This window comes from Oncorhynchus gorbuscha, linkage group LG07 (assembly GCF_021184085.1).
Source record: "Oncorhynchus gorbuscha isolate QuinsamMale2020 ecotype Even-year linkage group LG07, OgorEven_v1.0, whole genome shotgun sequence".
Lineage (NCBI taxonomy): Eukaryota > Metazoa > Chordata > Actinopteri > Salmoniformes > Salmonidae > Oncorhynchus > Oncorhynchus gorbuscha.
Window position 1 is genome coordinate 81,949,274 of NC_060179.1, and position 19,940 is coordinate 81,969,213.

Here is a 19,940-nt window from a genome sequence, read left to right on the forward strand (position 1 = left end):
CTACTTTACCTGTGGCCTGTCCATCTCTACTTTACCTGTGGCCTGCCAGTCTCTACTTTACCTGTGGCTTGCCCATCTCTACTTTACCTGTGGCCTGTCCATCTCTACTTTACCTGTGGCCTGTTCATCTCTACTTTACCTGTGGCCTGTCCATCTCTACTTTACCTGTGGTCTGCCAGTCTCTACTTTACCTGTGGCCTGCCAGTCTCTACTTTACCTGCGGCCTGCCAGTCTCTACTTTACCTGTGGCCTGCCCATCTCTACTTTACCTGTGGCTTGCCCATCTCTACTTTACCTGTGACCTGCCAGTCTCTACTTTACCTGTGGTCTGCCAGTCTCTACTTTTTACCTGTGGCTTGCCCATCTCTACTTTACCTGTGGCCTGCCCATCTCTACTTTACCTGTGGCTTTCCCATCTCTACTTTACCTGTGGCTTGCCCATCTCTACTTTACCTGTGGCTTGCCCATCTCTACTTTACCTGTGGCCTGCCCATCTCTACTTTACCTGTGGCTTGCCCATCTCTACTTTACCTGTGGCTTGCCCATCTCTACTTTACCTGTGGCCTGCCCATCTCTACTTTACCTGTGGCCTGCCCATCTCTACTTTACCTGTGGCCTGCCCATCTCTACTTTACCTGTGGCCTGCCCATCTCTACTTTACCTGTGGCTTGCCCATCTCTACTTTACCTGTGACCTGCCAGTCTCTACTTTACCTGTGGTCTGCCAGTCTCTACTTTACCTGTGGCTTTCCCATCTCTACTTTACCTGTGGCCTGCCCATCTCTACTTTACCTGTGGCCTGCCCATCTCTACTTTACCTGTGGCTTGCCCATCTCTACTTTACCTGTGGCCTGCCCATCTCTAATTTACCTGTGGCCTGCCCATCTCTAATTTACCTGTGGCCTGCCCATCTCTACTTTACCTGCGGCTTGCCCATCTCTACTTTACCTGTGGCCTGCCCATCTCTACTTTACCTGTGGCCTGCCCATCTCTACTTTACCTGTGGCTTGCCCATCTCTACTTTACCTGTGGCCTGCCCATCTCTACTTTACTTGTGGCCTGTCCATCTCTACTTTACCTGTGGCCTGTCCATCTCTACTTTACCTGTGGCCTGCCCATCTCTACTTTACCTGTGGCCTGCCCATCTCTACTTTACCTGTGGCCTGTCCATCTCTACTTTGCCTGTGGCCTGTCCATCTCTACTTTGCCTGTGGCCTGTCCATCTCTACTTTACCTGTGGCCTGTCCATCTCTACTTTACCTGTGGCCTGCCAGTCTCTACTTTACCTGTGGCTTGCCCATCTCTACTTTACCTGTGGCCTGTCCATCTCTACTTTACCTGTGGCCTGTTCATCTCTACTTTACCTGTGGCCTGTCCATCTCTACTTTACCTGTGGCCTGCCCATCTCTACTTTACCTGCGGCCTGCCCATCTCTACTTTACCTGCGGCCTGTCCATCTCTACTTTACCTGTGGCCTGCCCATCTCTACTTTACCTGTGGTCTGCCAGTCTCTACTTTACCTGTGGCCTGCCAGTCTCTACTTTACCTGTGGCCTGTCCATCTCTACTTTACCTGTGGCCTGTCCATCTCTACTTTACCTGTGGCCTGCCAGTCTCTACTTTACCTGTGGCCTGCCAGTCTCTACTTTACCGGTGGCCTGCCAGTCTCTACTTTACCTGTGGCCTGCCAGTCTCTACTTTACCTGTGGCCTGCCAGTCTCTACTTTACCTGTGGCCTGTCCATCTATACTTTACCTGTGGCCTGCCAGTCTCTACTGTACCTGTGGCCTGCCAGTCTCTACTGTACCTGTGGCGTGCCAGTCTCTACTGTACCTGTGGCCTGCCAGTCTCTACTGTACCTGTGGCCTGCCAGTCTCTACTTTACCTGTGGCGTGCCCATCTCTACTGTACCTGTGGCCTGCCAGTCTCTACTGTTCCTGTGGCCTGCCAGTCTCTACTGTACCTGTGGCCTGCCAGTCTCTACTGTACCTGTGGCCTGCCAGTCTCTACTGTACCTGTGGCCTGCCAGTCTCTACTGTACCTGTGGCCTGCCAGTCTCTACTGTACCTGTGGCCTGCCAGTCTCTACTGTACCTGTGGCCTGCCAGTCTCTACTGTACCTGTGGCCTGCCAGTCTCTACTGTACCTGTGGCCTGCCAGTCTCTACTTTACCCGTGGTATGCCAGTCTCTACTGTACCTGTGGCCTGCCAGTCTCTACTGTACCTGTGGCCTGCCAGTCTCTACTGTACCTGTGGCCTGCCAGTCTCTACTGTACCTGTGGCGTGCCAGTCTCTACTTTACCTGTGGCGTGCTCGCTCATTGTTTGGGATAAGCTATTCTGAAATGTCAGTGACATAATATGGTTGTGCTATTTAAAATGCATAATATTATTACCAATTACTATTTTATTTGTTGATGTAAAAAAAAATGTTTATTGTATCTCGTTTAGAGTTTGAGAGGATCTGCAGAGAAGAATGTGAGAAACTCCCCAAATACAGGTTAAGAATAAATTCTTATTTACAATGACGGCCTACCAAAAAGGCAAAAGGCCTCCTGCTGGGGCCGGTGGCTGAGATGAAAAATAAATAAATAAAAGATAAATATAGGACAAACCACACATCACGGCAAGAAAGACAACACAGCACTACATAAAGAGAGACCTAAGACCACAACATAGCAAGGCAGCAACACATGACAACACAGCACGGTAGCAACACAACATGACAACAACAATGTTCTTTCTGGAGTTTTTGCAGTTCTGATGTCAATTTTGCACTGATGAAAAATGACTTTGTTTTTTTAATCATAATTGTTCCCCGTAAAAATGTCAATGATAACATATCAATGGAACTTTCAAGCATACATCCATACATCACCAACCACTGTAACAGCACTAGCTTGGTAACTGATCAGCTTTCTGATGATCTGATACATTATGTATTCCGTCTAAATTTAGGTTACACTTTCATCCAGCCTAAATCTAGACTCTACCACATCTGACAGTAGATGTCACTGATCAGCCCTATGATCGTATCCTCCCTGGATCAGCCCTATGATCGTATCCTCCCTGGATCAGCCCTATGATCGTATCCTCCCTGGACCAGCCCTATGATCGTATCCTCCCTGGATCAGCCCTATGATCGTATCCTCCCTGGATCAGCCCTATGATCGTATCCTCCCTGGATCAGCCCTATGATCGTATCCTCCCTGGATCAGCCCTATGATCGTATCCTCCCTGGACCAGCCCTATGATCGTATCCTCCCTGGATCAGCCCTATGATCGTATCCTCCCTGGATCAGCCCTATGATCGTATCCTCCCTGGACCAGCCCTATGGTCGTATCCTCCCTGGACCAGCCCTATGATCGTATCCTCCCTGGATCAGCCCTATGATCGTATCCTCCCTGGATCAGCCCTATGATCGTATCCTCCCTGGATCAGCCCTATGATCGTATCCTCCCTGGACCAGCCCTATGGTCGTATCCTCCCTGGACCAGCCCTATGATCGTATCCTCCCTGGATCAGCCCTATGATCGTATCCTCCCTGGACCAGCCCTATGATCGTATCCTCCCTGGATCAGCCCTATGATCGTATCCTCCCTGGATCAGCCCTATGATCGTATCCTCCCTGGATCAGCCCTATGATCGTGTCCTCCCTGGACCAGCCCTATGATCGTATCCTCCCTGGATCAGCCCTATGATCGTATCCTCCCTGGATCAGCTCTATGATCGTATCCTCCCTGGATCAGCCCTATGATCGTATCCTCCCTGGATCAGCCCTATGATCGTATCCTCCCTGGATCAGCCCTATGATCGTGTCCTCCCTGGACCAGCTCTATGATCGTATCCTCCCTGGATCAGCCCTATGATCGTATCCTCCCTGGACCAGCCCTATGATCGTATCCTCCCTGGACCAGCCCTATGATCGTATCCTCCCTGGACCAGCCCTATGATCGTATCCTCCCTGGACCAGCCCTATGATCGTATCCTCCCTGGATCAGCCCTATGGTCGTATCCTCCCTGGACCAGCCCTATGGTCGTATCCTCCCTGGATCCCTCAACATCGTTTCTCAAAGGAAGGAGTCTTTAAACAGAAATAGAACTTGTCCCTCCACCCGACACAATTTCTTTGCATTATTTATTTTTTAAACGTCACAATTAAAAGACGAGGAAGAATACAAATAATAATAATAATAATAAATAACATAAAATAGTAGGATTAAAGCTACTTTTATTTGGGCTACGGTCCAATAAGTGCAATATCCCATTTTTGTCCAGTTAATTAATTAGAAACTCCTTCAGGCTGCTTAGTGCTGTTCTCATAATAGTATTACTGTTCTGTGAAACTCCTTCTGCGAAACTCCTTCTGTGACTGCTTAAATGTGAACATTTCCAGAACATCTTCATTCATTCCCATTCTCGTTTTTGACCCATAATCCTTTTCAACTCACCTAGGCATAACATTGTAAGATACGGGAGTTTCACATCCTTCACAGAGAACAGGAATAAGGGCTCTATTCAATCCGTGTCGCAGTGATTCAGCACTAAAACCCAATTGATGTTTAAATATTCCCGGTGTTAGTGGAGACTGCATGTGTCGGGGTCAATTGGAAATTATCTGTACATTTTCAATCACTCAATCTGCAACGCTTCGGCCAAACAGACTGTATAGAGCCCTATAACTCTTTCCACGTAAGAATTGAACTGTCATATGCAATCTCTCTCCCTCTTCCTCTCTCAGCTACAGTTGAATCTATTTGAATGTATGGCATATAAAACAGACATGACCAGTGAAATGAGGTACTGAAATGAGTGCTAATAAACAACTCACTTGTTGATCATTGGTAGTATTTCATTAATTGTATGATCATTGCCTTATTATATCTACAATAAGCTTTGTTGGTTTAAGTTTGGATTAAATCTCAGTACAGTCAATTTGATTAACAGGCTTTAGGGTTTATTGTAGGTTTAAATGTGGATTAAATCTCAGTACAGCACCAGTAAATTTGATTAACAGGCTTTAGGGTTTATTGTAGGTTTACATGTGGATTAAATCTCAGTACAGCACCAGTCAATTTGATTAACAGGCTTTAGGGTTTATTGTAGGTTTAAATGTGGATTAAATCTCAGTACAGCACCAGTAAATTTGATTAACAGGCTTTAGGGTTTATTGTAGGTTTAAATGTGGATTAAATCTCAGTACAGCACCAGCCAATCTGAAGAACAGGTTTCAGGGTTTTGGGCTAAAGTCTCTTCAGATGGTTGCATGTGTGGTGTTTCATCAATAAACAACATAGTGAGTATCACTAAGACAGTGTGTCAGTCTAGGGACATGCCTGTGGTGTGAACATGGGACTGTGTGTGTGTACATGGTTCGAGGTCTGATCCGTTTGGCAGACCAGTCACCAGATGTGAATCAAACAGAACGCCACATCTCCTCCTCCCTCTATCCCTCCTCCTTTCCTAATTCTCCCTCCTCTCTCATCTTCCTGTCTCTTCACCCTCCTCTCTCCTCTCCTCTCCTCATCCTCCTCTCTCCTCTCTCCTCCTCCTGTCCCTTCACCCTCCTCTCTCCTCCCTCCTCTCTCATCATCCTGTCTCTTCATCCTCCTCTCTCCTCTCTCATCATCCTGTCTCTTCACCCTCCTCTCTCTCATTCTCCTCTCTTCCCCTCCTCTCTCCTCTCTTCACCCTCCTCTCTCCTCTCTTCACCCTCCTCTCTCCTCTTCCTGTCTCGTCACCCTCCTCTCTCCTCTCTTCATCCTCTCTCTCTCCCTCTCTCATCCTCCTGTCTCTTAACTCTCCTCTCTCCTCTCTCATTCTACTGTCTCTTAACCCTCCTCTCTCTCTCCTCTCTCATCATCCTGTCTCTTATCCGTGCCTATGGTTCTAGACTTGATCAGACCAGACGTGAAGCAGACAGATCCATCGCCCTCTCTCCTCATCCATCCCCCTCTCTCCTCATCCATCCTCTCACACTACCCCCTCCATCCTCCCCTGTCCTCTCCAGTAGTCCTCTCTCCCCACCCTCCTCTTCCCCCTCCTCCATCCCCCCTCTCCTCCTCCCTCCACATCTCTAGACATTCTGAGTCACTCAGCAGTGATACACATTGATTAGAGAGGGCATGGATGGGGCCATGGTTAACCCAAATCCCCATCAGTTTAAGGGTAGCATCCCAAATGACACCCTATTCACTTCATAGTGCACTACTTTTGACTAGGACCACCCTAAAAGTAGAGCACTATATAGGGAATAGAGTGCCATTTGGGATGCAAATCGGGGGTTGGGGTCGATTTCATCAATTTCAATGCAGACAGTCTAAATTCCAATGACATTCCAATTAACTTTTGTTTAAGTTTGCTGCAAATCCAATCCAATTCCAAGTACATTCTCCACTTCCTGCTGGAAATCCAGACTTTAATTTGGAATTAGAAATGTAATTGTAATTGACCCCAACCTGCTGCACACTATAAACTGTGAAGATGATGGGTCCTTGTCCTCCTAGTCAACTTACAGAATGGCTATATGGACCAAACATGTTCCTTATCTCTTTATTGTCTGTTTATATTAAACATGAACTGTTCCGCATCTCTTTACTGTCTGTTATTATTAATTATAAACTGGGTGGTTCGAGCCCTGAAGGCTGATTGGCTGACAGCCATGGTATATCAGACCATATACCATGGGTATGACAAAACATGCATTTTTACTGATCTAATTATGTTGTTAACCAGTTTATAATAGCAGCAAGGCATCTCTGAGGTTTTTGGTATATGACCTATATACCACGGCTAAGGGCTGTGTCCAGGCACTCTGCGTTGCGTCGTGCATAAGAACAGCCCTTAGCCGTGATATATTGGCCATATACCACACCCACTCGTGCCTTATTCCTTAAACATGCTCTGTTCCTCATCTCGCCCGTTGTTTACCCCTACACAGTTGTCTCAGATCTATGAAAGAGCAGGTAACGAGGGCAGAGGGGAGGGATTACAGTCAATCTAGGGAATGCATCCAAAATAGCACCCTATTCCCTATATAGTGCACTACGTCTGACCAGAGCCTATATGGGCCCTGGTTAAAAATAGTGCACTATAAAGGGAATAGGATGTAATTTGGGAATTAGCCCAGAAGTAGAGCTCCCCCATTCTAGAACACTGGAGTGGGTGGGTGGGGGTTGGGGGGGAGGATATATCGTTCAGAGAGGGAGAGAGAGCAACCAACTAAAAACAACAAGGACAAACAGAACAGATGATTTAGGAAACTAAAAGACCCTGCTCTTATCTCGCTGTTTTGTTTGTGATGCTAATCACATGACTGGGTGGGGGTGAGGGGGGGGGTGGAACGGTGTCTCTACACTAATTGTCTCTCTGCTCCCCAAGCTAGATCCTGAGCCTAAACAATTGCAAAAAGGGTAGGATTTTCTCTTATAATGAAATACTTTGTTTGTTGCTTAGCAACCCCCCCAAAAGATAGTATACATGTACATGTGCCTGTTGCCTGGTGACTGACTGACATTACATCTGTTGCCTGGTGACTGACTGACATTACATCAGTTGCCTGGTGACTGACTGACATTACATCTGTTGCCTGGTGACTGACTGACATTACATCTGTTGCCTGGTGACTGACTGACATTACATCTGTTGCCTGGTGACTGACTGACATTACATCTGTTGCCTGGTGACTGACTGACATTAGATCTGTTGCCTGGTGACTGACTGACATTACATCTGTTGCCTGGTGACTGACTGACATTACATCTGTTGCCTGGTGACTGGCAACTGACTGACATTACATCTGTTGCCTGGTGACTGACTGACATTACATATGTTGCCTGGTGACTGACTGACATTACATCTGTTGCCTGGTGACTGACTGACATTACATCTGTTGCCTGGTGACTGACTGACATGACATCTGTTGCCTGGCGACTGACTGACATTACATCTGTTGCCTGGTGACTGACTGACATTAGATCTGTTGCCTGGTGACTGACTGACATTACATCTGTTGCCTGGTGAATGACTGACATTACATCTGTTGCCTGGTGACTGGCAACTGACTGACATTACATCTGTTGCCTGGTGACTGACTGACATTACATATGTTGCCTGGTGACTGACTGACATTACATCTGTTGCCTGGTGACTGACTGACATTACATCTGTTGCCTGGTGACTGACTGACATGACATCTGTTGCCTGGCGACTGACTGACATTACATCTGTTGCCTGGTGACTGACTGACATTAGATCTGTTGCCTGGTGACTGACTGACATTACATCTGTTGCCTGGTGACTGACTGACATTACATCTGTTGCCTGGTGACTGACTGACATTACATCTGTTGCCTGGTGACTGACTGACATTACATCTGTTGCCTGACGACTGACTGACTGACATTACATCTGTTGCCTGGTGACTGACTGACATTACATCTGTTGCCTGGTGACTGACTGACATTACATCTGTTGCCTGGTGACTGACTGACATTACATCTGTTGCCTGGTGACTAACTGACATTACATCTGTTGCCTGGTGACTGACTGACATTACATCTGTTGCCTGGTGACTGACTGACATTACATCTGTTGCCTGGTGACTGACTGACATTACATCTGTTGCCTGGTGACTGACTGACATTACATCTGTTGCCTGGTGACTGACTGACATTACATCTGTTGCCTGGCGACTGACTGACATTACATCTGTTGCCTGGTGATTGACTGACATTAGATCTGTTGCCTGGTGACTGACTGACATTACATCTGTTGCCTGGTGACTGACTGACATTACATCTGTTGCCTGGTGACTGACTGACATTACATCTGTTGCCTGACGACTGACTGACTGACATTACATCTGTTGCCTGGTGACTGACTGACATTACATCTGTTGCCTGGCAACTGACTGACATTACATCTGTTGTCTGGTGACTGACTGACATTACATCTGTTGCCTGGTGACTGACTGACATTACATCTGTTGCCTGGTGACTGACTGACATTACATCTGTTGCCTGGCAACTGACTGACATTACATCTGTTGCCTGGTGACTGACTGACATTACATCTGTTGCCTGGTGACTGACTGACATTACATCTGTTGACTGGCAACTGACTGACATTACATCTGTTGCCTGACGACTGACTGACTGACATTACATCTGTTGCCTGGTGACTGACTGACATTACATCTGTTGCCTGGCAACTGACTGACATTACATCTGTTGCCTGGTGACTGACTGGCATTACATGTGTTGCCTATCGACTGACTAGCATTACATGTGTTGCCTGGCGACTGACTGACTGGCATTACATCTCTTGCCTGGCGACTGACTGACATTGCATCCGTTGCTAGGCGACTGACTGACATTACATCCGTTGCCTGCCAACTGACTGACATTGAATCTGTTGCCTGGCGACTGTCTGACATTACACCTTTGTGTGTGGGTGGGTGATTATTGGGGGGGTAGTGGAAGAGAGAAGACATGACAGGAGCGAGTGAGTGAGAGAAATGCAAAAGACGAGAGAGCAGAAGGGAGGGAGAGATGGATGGCACGTGGGGGAGGAAGAGTGATTCATGTTCGTTCGATATGGTTCAGAAAAGTCACTGGCTTCTCATTATTACCTAGTATTTCAGTCTCTCTGTGATTTAACCAACTCCTAGTATTTCAGTCTCTCTGTGATTTAACCAACTCCTAGTGTTCCAGTCTCTCTGTGATTTAACCAACTCCTAGTGTTCTAGTCTCTCTGTGTTTTAACCAACTCCTCGTGTTCCAGTCTCTCTGTGATTTAACCAACTCCTAGTGTTTCAGTCTCTCTGTCTTTTAACCAACTCCTAGTGTTTCAGTCTCTCTGTGATTTAACCAACTCCTAGTGTTCCAGTCACTCTGTGATTTAACCAACTCCTAGTGTTTCAATCTCTCTGTGATTTAACCAACTCCTAGTGTTTCAGTCTCTCTGTGATTTAACCAACTCCTAGTGTTCCAGTCACTCTGTGATTTAACCAACTCCTAGTGTTTCAGTCTCTCTGTGATTTAACCAACTCCTAGTGTTCCAGTCACTCTGTGATTTAACCAACTCCTAGTGTTCCAGTCTCTCTGTGATTTAACCAACTCCTACCTAGTGTTCAGTGATTCAGTAGTAGTCATCTATACTGGTTCAGGTCTCTTAATGTTGCCTCTACAGTAGCTGTCATCTATACTGGTTCAGGTCTCTTAGTGTTGCCTCTACAGTAGCTGTCATCTATACTGGTTCAGGTCTCTTAGTGTTGCCTCTACAGTAGCTGTCATCTATACTGGTTCAGGTCTCTTAGTGTTGCCTCTACAGTAGCTGTCATCTATACTGGTTCAGGTCTCTTAGTGTTGCCTCTACAGTAGCTGTCATCTATACTGGTTCAGGTCTCTTAGTGTTGCCTCTACAGTAGCTGTCATCTATACTGGTTCAGGTCTCTTAGTGTTGCCTCTACAGTAGCTGTCATCTATACTGGTTCAGGTCTCTTAGTGTTGCCTCTACAGTAGCTGACAACACATCAAAATGAGATACACTGATGATTATTTCCTTAAGTAACTCAAATCGGTGTTCTCAAATAAATCCACACTGATTAGAGTGATTGAATGCTCTCTAATAGACATGGTTGATACAATGATTGCTAACAGTGAGAGAGCAGGAGAACGAGTCATCTATACTGGTTCAGGTCTCTTAGAAATCAAAAAGATAAGATAATTACTTGGCACATTGAAAATATATTTTTTTAAACAGAGCAAACTAGAATGCTATTTGGCCCGAAACAGAGAGTACACCATGGCAGAATAACTGACCACTGTGACTGACCCAAAATTAAGGAAAGCTTTGACTATGTAAAGACTCAGTGATCGTTGCCTTGCTATTGAGAAAGGTCGCCGTAGGCAAACCTGGCTCTCAAGAGAAGACAGGCTATGTGCACACTGACCACAAAATGAGGTGGAAACTGAGCTGCACTTCCTAACCTCCTGCCAAATCAATGTATGACCATATTAGAGAAACATATTTCCTTCAGATTATACAGACCCACAAAGAATTTGAAAATAAATCCAATTTTGATCAACTCCCATATCTACTGGGTGAAATTCCACAGTGTGCCATCACAGCAGCAAGATGTGTGACCTGTTGCCACAAGAAAAGGGCAACCAGTGAAGAACAAACACCATTGTAAATAAAAACCCATATTTATGCTGATTTATTTGCCCTTTGTACTTTAACTATTTGCACATTGTTACAACACCGTATAAAGACAAAATATGATTTTTGAAATGTCTATTGTAATATTTCCTGTTGACTTTATTGTTTATTTCACTTTTGTTTATTATCTATTTCACTTGCTTTGGCAATGTGAACATATGTTTCCCATGTCAATAAAGCCTCTTGAATTTAAATGAATTGAGACAGAGCGAGAGCGAGAGCGAGCGCGAGAGGGAGAGGGAGAGGGAGAGAGAGAGAGAGAGAGAGAGAGAGAGAGAGAGAGAGAGAGAGAGAGAGATCACTGAAGGTCAGAGGATTGTCCTCCCTTTGCCATCTCTCTCACTAATGTGCATTAGGCTGGGAGATCATTACTACACTGGAGGATTCAACTAGGAACTCACTGTCTAGCCACATCTTTGATGAGTTGTTACCTGTACTGAACAATGTATTAGATTTTTCTACAAGTTTAGAGGATAAGAATATGGATTTATCCAAAATGGCACTATTTATCTGTCTATCTATCAATACACACCGCTCTCTCGGTGTCTATCTATCTATCTATCAATCAATTTATCTACAGTGGGGAGAACAAGTATTTGATACACTGCCGATTTTGCAGGTTTTCCTACTTACAAAGCATGTAGAGGTCTGTAATTTTTATCATAGGTACACTTCAACTGTGAGAGACGGAATCTAAAACAAAAATCCAGAAATTCATATTGTATGATTTTTAAGTAATTCATTTGCATTTTATTGCATGACATAAGTATTTGATACATCAGAAAAGCAGAACTTAATATTTGGTACAGAAACCTTTGTTTGCAATTACAGAGATCATACGTTTCCTGTAGTTCTTGACCAGGTTTGCACACACTGCAGCAGGGATTTTGGCCCACTCCTGACCTTCTCTAGATCCTTCCGGTTCCGGTGCTGTCGCTGGGCAATACGGACTTTCAGCTCCCTCCAAAGATTTTCTATTGGGTTCAGGTCTGGAGACTGGCTAGGCCACTCCAGGAGCTTGAGATGCTTCTTACGGAGCCACTCCTTAGTTGCCCTGGCTGTGTGTTTCGGGTCGTTGTCATGCTGGAAGACCCAGCCACGACCCATCTTCAATGCTCTTACTCAGGAAAGAAGGTTGTTGGCCAAGATCTCGCGATACATGGCCCCATCCATCCTCCCCTCAATACGGTGCAGCCGTCCTGTCCCCTTTGCAGAAAAGCATCCCCAAAGAATGATGTTTCCACCTCCATGCTTCACGGTTGGGTTGGTGTTCTTGGGGTTGTACTCATCCTTCTTCCTCCAAACACGGGGAGTGGAGTTTAGCCCAAAAAGCTCCATTTTTGTCTCATCAGACCACATGACCTTCTCCCATTCCTCCTCTGGATTATCCAGATGGTCATTGGCAAACTTCAGACGGGCTTGGACATGCGCTGGCTTGAGCAGGAGGACCTTGCGTGCGCTGCAGGATTTTAATCCATGACGGCGTAGTGTGTTACTGGTGGTTTTCTTCGAGACTGTGGTCCCAGCTCTCTTCAGGTCATTGACCAGGTCCTGCCGTGTAGTTCTGGGCTGATCCCTCACCTTCCTCATGATCATTGATGCCCCACGAGGTGAGATCTTGCATGGAGCCCCAGACCGAGGGTGATTGAGCAGCATCTTGAACTTCTTCCATTTTCAAATAATTGCGCCAACAGTTATTGCCTTCTCAGCAAGCTGCTTGCCTATTGTCCTGTAGCCCATCCCAGCCTTGTGCAGGTCTACAATTTTATCCCTGATGTCCTTACACAGCTTTCTGATCTTGGCCATTGTGGAGAAGTTGGAGTCTGTTTGATTGTGTGTGTGGACAGGTGTATTTTATACAGGTAACGAGTTCAAACAGGTGCAGTTAATACAGGTAATGAGTGGAGAACAGGAGGGCTTCTTAAAGAAAAACTAACAGGTCTGTGAGAGCTGGAATTCTTACTGGTTGGTAGGTGATCATATACTTATGTTATGGAATAAAATGCAAATTAATTACTTAAAAATCATACAATGTGATTTTCTGGATTTTTGTTTTTGATTCCGTCTCTCACAGTTGAAATGTACCTGTGATAAAAATTACAGACCTCTACATGCTTTGTAAGTAGGAAAACCTGCAAAATCGGCAGTGTATCAAATACTTGTTCTCTCCAATGTATCTATACATACCGCTCTCTCTGTGTCTATCTATCTGTCTATCTATCTATCCATCCATACATACATACACTCTCTCTGTTTCTATCTCTCTTTCTCTATATATACACTACCATTCAAAGGTTTGGGGTCACTTAGAAATGTCATTGGTTTTGAAAGAAAAGCAATTTGTGTCCATTAAAATAACGTCAAATTGATCAGAAATACAGTGTAGACATTGTTAATGTGGTAAATGACTATTGTAGCTGGAAACGGCAGATTTTGAATGTAATATCTACATAGGCGTCCAGAGGCCCATTATCAGCAACCATCAGTCCTGTGTTCCACTGGCTCGTTGTGTTAGCTAATCCAAGTTTATAATTAAGGCTAATGGATCATTAGAAAACCCTTTTGCAATTATTTTAGCACAGCTGAAAACTATTGTCCTAATTAAAGAAGCAATAAAACTGTTCTTCTTTAGACTAGTTGAGTATCTGGAGCATCAGCATTTATGGTTTCGATTACAGGCTCAAAATGGCCAAAAACAAATAACTTTCTTCTGAAACTTATCAGTCTATTCTTGTTCTGAGCTATTCTATGAGAGAAATTGCCAAGAAACTGAAGATCTCGTGCAACTTTCTGGAATATTCCAAGCTGTTTAAAGGCACAGTCAATGTAGTGTATGTAAACTTCTGACCCACTGGAATTGTGATACAGTGAATTATAAGTTAAATAATCTGTCTGTAAACAATTGTTGGAAAAAATGACTTGTGTTATGCACAAAGTAGATCTCCTAACCGACTTGCCAAAACTATAGTTTGTTCACAAGACATTTGTGGAGTGGTTGAAAAATGAGTTTTAATGACTTCAACCTAAGTGTATATCAACTTCCGACTTCAACTGTATCTCAGATAGGCCACACTCCCCCCCCCCCCCCCCCCCCAAGAGCGTTTCATAAATAACCATCAACCACTGGGTCTTGCGATGGGCATACAGAGATGACCAGTTTACAGAGGAGTATAGAGTGCAGTGATGTGTCCTATAGGGAGTATTGGTGGTAAATCTGATGGTGGAATGGTAAAGAACATCTATGTGTAGAGTCATACCCAAGAACACTTGAGGATGGAATCGCTGCCCAAAGATGCTTCCACAAAGTACTGAGTAAAGGATCTGAATACTTATGTAAAAGTGATATTTCAGTTTTTCTTAAAGTTTTTTTTATAAATTAGCAAACATGTCTAAAAAAAAAATAAAATGTTAAAGCTGTTTTTGCTTTGTCATTATGGGATATTGTGTGTAGATTTAATTTCATCAATTTTTGAATAAGGGATAATAACATTTGGAAAAAGTCAAAGGGATCTAAATACTTTCCAAAGGCACTGTAGAAAGTGGATTCGGCTATTTCAGTCACACCCGTTGCTGACAGGTATATAAACTCAAGCACACAGCCAATGCAATCTCCATAGACAAACAGTGGCAGTAGAATGGCTCATACTGAAGAGCTCAGTGACTTTCAATGTGGTACCATCACAGGATGCCACCATTCCAATTACACCAGCGACTGGTGTAATAGCAGCAGCTAGCATTATCCCAGCTAGCACTATTCTGGACTGACTGACAACTGTGTGTGTGTGTGTGTGTGTGTGTGTGTGTGTGTGTGTGTGTGTGTGTGTGTGTGTGTGTGTGTGTGTGTGTGTGTGTGTGTGTGTGTGTGTGTGTGTGTGTGTGTGTGTGTGTGTGTGTGTGTGTGTGTGTGTGTGTGTGTGTGTGTGTGTGTGTGTGTGTGTGTGTGTGTGTGTGTGTGTGTGTGTGTTGGTTCTTCAAACCTTGCGGGTACTTACAATCCGCCAAAGTCAAACAAGTAAAACAAGGAAAATCATCCCTCATGAGGACAAGGGTTATTTAAAGTTTAATTTTAAGTTGAATCAAATCAAAGAGTAGCAGTGGTGTAGAAGGTGGAGGGTGGCAGGGGGCAATGCAAAGGGGAGGGGGGCAATGCAAAGGGGAGGGGGGTAATGCAAAGGGGAGGGTAGGGCAATGCTTGGGGGTAGAATCTGTTTAGGAGCCTCTTGGGCCTAGATTTGGCGCTCCGGGACCGCTTGCCGTGTGGTAGCAGAGAGAACAGTCTATGACTAGGGTGGCTGGAGTCTTTGACCATTTTTAGGGCCTTTCTCTGACACCGCCTGGTATAGAGGTCCCAGATGGAAGGAAGCTTGGCTCCAGTGATGTACTGGACCGTACGCACTACCCTCTGCAGTGCCTTGCTGTCGGAGGCCGAGCAGTTGCCATACCAGGCAATGATGTAACCAGTCAGGATGCTCTTGATGGTGCAGGTGTATACACTTTTGAGGATCTGAGGACCCATGACAAGTATTTTCAGTCTCCTGGGGGGGACTAGGTTTTGTCGTGCACGCTTCCTGACTGTCTTGGTGTGCTTGGACCATGTTAGTTTGTTGGTGATGTAGTCACTGGTGTTTCCTGCTCTAATCTTTGCTTGTAAGAAGAAATCAAGAGGATGGAATTATGGTCAGATTTGCCAAATGGAGGACGAGGGAGAGCTTTGTATGCATCTCTGTGTGTGGAGTAAAGGTGGTCCAGAGTTATTTTCCCTCTGGTTGCACATTTAACATGCTGATAGAAATTTGGTAAAACTGATTTAAATTTCTCTGCATTAAAGTCCCGGCTACTAGGAGCGCAGCCTCTGGGTGAGCGTTTTCTTGTTTGCTTATGGCGGAATATAACTCATCCAATGCTAGGTATTACATTTACATTTACATTTAAGTCATTTAGCAAACGCTCTTATCCAGAGCGACTTACAAAATAGGTGCATTCACCTTATGACGTCCAGTGGAACAGCCACTTTACAATAGTGCATCTAAATCTAGGTGATATGTAAACAGCTATGAAAAATACAGATGAGATCTCTCTCCGTAGGGGTTAGGTTTAAGGTTTGGGTTACAATTAGGGTTAGGGTAAGTGGTTGGTGGTTAGGTTTAGGAGTTAGGTTTAGGGTTTGGGTAATGGGTTAAGGTTAGGGTTATGGATTTAAAATGGCCTTAACAATTTTTTGGGGCTCTAATTCTGCTCATGTAATTTGAGATAATGAGATGACACATGGTTGTAAGAGATACTAATGTGTTTGTTCTTTCTCAACCAACATTATGCAAAATATGGCCTAAAAAAATAGTGTCCTATGTAACCGGTGTGAAATGGCTAGCTATTTAGCGGTGCTTGATAGTAGCGTTTCAATCAGTGAGGTCACTCGCTCTTAAAACATTTATGCACGCAAGTTTCCCTTGCTCTGTAAGGGCCGCTGCTTCTGTGCGGCGATAGGTAACGATGCTTCGAGGGTGACAATGTTATGCATTTGTTATGTGTTAAGGGTTAGAACTGTTATTGTTTCATTTGGGGGAAAGGAAACAATGTTGTTCCTGGGGATTTGTTGGTGGGGAAACATTATTGCACAGGGACTGTCAGGATCATAGGCTTATAACAAATAATAAAATACACAAATCCTGAATCCAAATGGTATGAAGCCACAGTACCACACTAAAACAGCGACACAGACAATAGTTTGTTTCTGTCAAAAGTTGTGAATGCATTGGACAAGTGCTGCTGTGGACACATGGATATGACCAACCTTTTTTTTGGTATTACAGTGGCAGCAGACGGTCCACAGGTAGTTGAGAGATCTCCAGAGCAGAATGATGAAGAGACCCCCAAAGAACGTAACCATGGAGGAGGCAAGGAAAGCCCACCACATGCGCTGCCCGTTGCTATCACAGGGCACATCTGGGGAGAACGGGATGATCACATCCATCTTGGATATGCGGATAGAGGGAGAGTCCGGATAGTAACTATGTTTACCTTTAGGCATTATTCTGAGGCTACCGATGCCCAGGGATATGTTGCCATGTTCTATAACTAGCATCCAGACTCTTTGAGTAGTTCCAGACAGTGTCCCCTACCCCACAATTCAGCCATATTGCTTAAACTAACTATCTTCTTCTTCCTCTACTCTGCCCGGTTCGTTTTCATCAGTCCTTCTTCTATGTAAATGTTGTGTTCTCAGCGACCTGTTACGCGCAAACTTCACTTCAAATGACAGGCTGTGTTCGTTCCATATACAGCAGTCATTCACACATCGTTAAAGAAGACATATCTAAATGCGAATTGTGTGTAAAAATAAAATCTGATATTTCTTTAAAACGCTTTCATTTAATTCCATATAGGAAATCCAATTACTGTTTTTCTTTGCTTGTTTGTTCTGGTGTAACGGTGTAATACTTCCAGAAAAGGCAGCTCTTATCTTCGCGCAACCTGTCGATCAGGTTCCTGCATCTGGTAACCGAATAGCGTAAAGCGCAGTCGATGGGTAGGTAGCCCTCGCTCACAAAACTCCACCTTGTTGAGAACCAGATCCGTTACTTCTGGTACATTTAGCGCTCTCGTTCGCTGTTGAAGACTACTTTCTCTCTTTATAACCGCGATTTTCTCATTTATTCCCTTTCAGAAAAGATTTGCGATAACGCTTTCCATAGGTTTGTTGTCCTCTTCTTGCTTCAGCGGCGGCCAGCTGATATGCGGCTACCGGGTCAGATCTGTTTGGAAGATGGCTCGGGAGATGTACAGGTAGCAGGGGTGGAGCCATCAACAACATCTGACCGACTCATATGTTTCGGTGGTCCTCAAACATTTATCCTGTCAGTGATTCTACGGCGACGTCCCTTCTCATTCGATTCGTAGTTATTTTTTAAATATATTTATGAGCACTTTCTACAGACTATTAAGATAGCAAGATAATGGATACACACACTGTTTTTATTTATCTGCGTATCGGCTTAATTTTCCAATGGATCATATAATACTATTATTATTGATTATTTACAATAGCCTACATGTCTTGCTTCGAATACGCACAAAAATATGCACAAAACCCATTATTTTAAAAGCGTTTCGTGTCTGAGGGAGGATGAGGAGAGGATGCATTTACAACAGGGCCATGCTGTCCACACCTCGGCCTTGAATAGGACCTGTTGGTTAGTCACGCTAAGCAATCTGTTGCTCTTTTTGTTGTTGTCAAGAAAGCAAGTCGACTACCTATCATTTCCGTGGTAATAGCTTTGCCACATGTAAACTAAAATAATGGTCATACAACGTTTAATTTAAAGCATGATTCAATTAATTAATTTTAAAGATGTACTAGGATGATATAATGAAGCAAATATGCAATTAAATCAATTCATAGCTCGGGAAAAGTATGCTGTTACACTTTAAATATAGTTTTAAATATATAAATAAAGCGTTTTTATTCTGCACTTTTAGTCCCAAAAATTGTATATGAATTTACAAATCTATGAACCGGAGATTTTGCTCTCCCTGGTGGTCACACATTGCATCTATTGCCGCATATTTGGATTCATGAGCCTGCTGCGGCAGAGAAGACATGCACGCCTCGATTCAAATTCCCAATGGATTGGATCGGGAAATAGGACAGAACATTTACGCACACATCCAAAGTACAGTTTCACGTGGCGTCTCTTCTACGTCTTTAAAGAAGAAACCATAGAAGAAGAAAAACAACATGATTCAAAAGGAGACTATAGAAAGATGTAGATACTAGATGGTATGTCTGTTGGTACAGTTAGACTATTCATTTAAATCATTCACATTCATTTTATAGAGCCCTTTTTACAACAGCAGTTGTCACAAAGTGCTCTACAGATACCCAGTCTGAAACCACAAAGTGCTCTACAGATACCCAGTCTGAAACCACAAAGAGCTTTACAGATACCCAGTCTGAAACCACAAAGAGCTTTACAGATACCCAGTCTGAAACCACAAAGAGCTTTACAGATACCCAGTCTGAAACCACAAAGAGCTTTACAGATACCCAGTCTGAAACCACAAAGTGCTCTACAGAAACCCAGTCTGAAACCACAAAGTGCTCTACAGATACCCAGTTTAAAACCACAAAGAGCTTTACAGATACCCAGTCTGAAACCACAAAGTGCTCTACAGATATCCAGTCTGAAACCACAAAGTGCTCTACAGATACCCAGTCTAAAACCACAAAGTGCTCTACAGATACCCAGTCTGAAACCACAAAGTGCTCTACAGATACCCAGTCTAAAACCACAAAGTGCTCTACAGATACCCAGTCTAAAACCACAAAGAGCTTTACAGATACCCAGTCTGAAACCACAAAGTGCTCTACAGATATCCAGTCTGAAACCACAAAGTGCTCTACAGATACCCAGTCTAAAACCACAAAGTGCTCTACAGAAACCCAGTCTAAAACCACAAAGTGCTCTACAGATACCCAGTCTAAAACCACAAAGTGCTCTACAGATACCCAGTCTAAAACCACAAAGAGCTTTACAGATACCAGTCTGAAACCACAAAGTGCTCTACAGATACCCAGTCTAAAACCACAAAGTGCTCTACAGAAACCCAGTCTAAAACCACAAAGTGCTCTACAGATACCCAGTCTAAAACCACAAAGTGCTCTACAGATACCCAGTCTGAAACCACAAAGTGCTCTACAGATACCCAGTCTAAAACCACAA

At 44.2% G+C, this 19,940-nt stretch overlaps 1 protein-coding gene across 16 annotated transcripts in view; it reads right to left on the reverse strand.

Moving 5' to 3' along the window:
• Positions 1-17,975, reverse strand: part of LOC124040425 (calcium-activated potassium channel subunit alpha-1-like) — a 251,371-nt gene extending 233,396 nt beyond the window's left edge. For 13 of the 16 annotated variants that reach the window (XR_006839718.1, XM_046357601.1, XM_046357604.1 and 10 more), the window contains exon 1: positions 17,012-17,975. Coding sequence is in view for 15 of the 16 variants with exons in the window: in XM_046357601.1 (XP_046213557.1) it covers positions 17,012-17,302 (291 nt within the window). In the remaining variant the exon portion in view is untranslated. The remainder of the gene's footprint in view (positions 1-17,011) is intronic. The other 3 variants (XM_046357614.1, XM_046357613.1, XM_046357612.1) reach the window with 1 other exon arrangement.
• Positions 17,976-19,940: the final 1,965 nt, after the last annotated feature.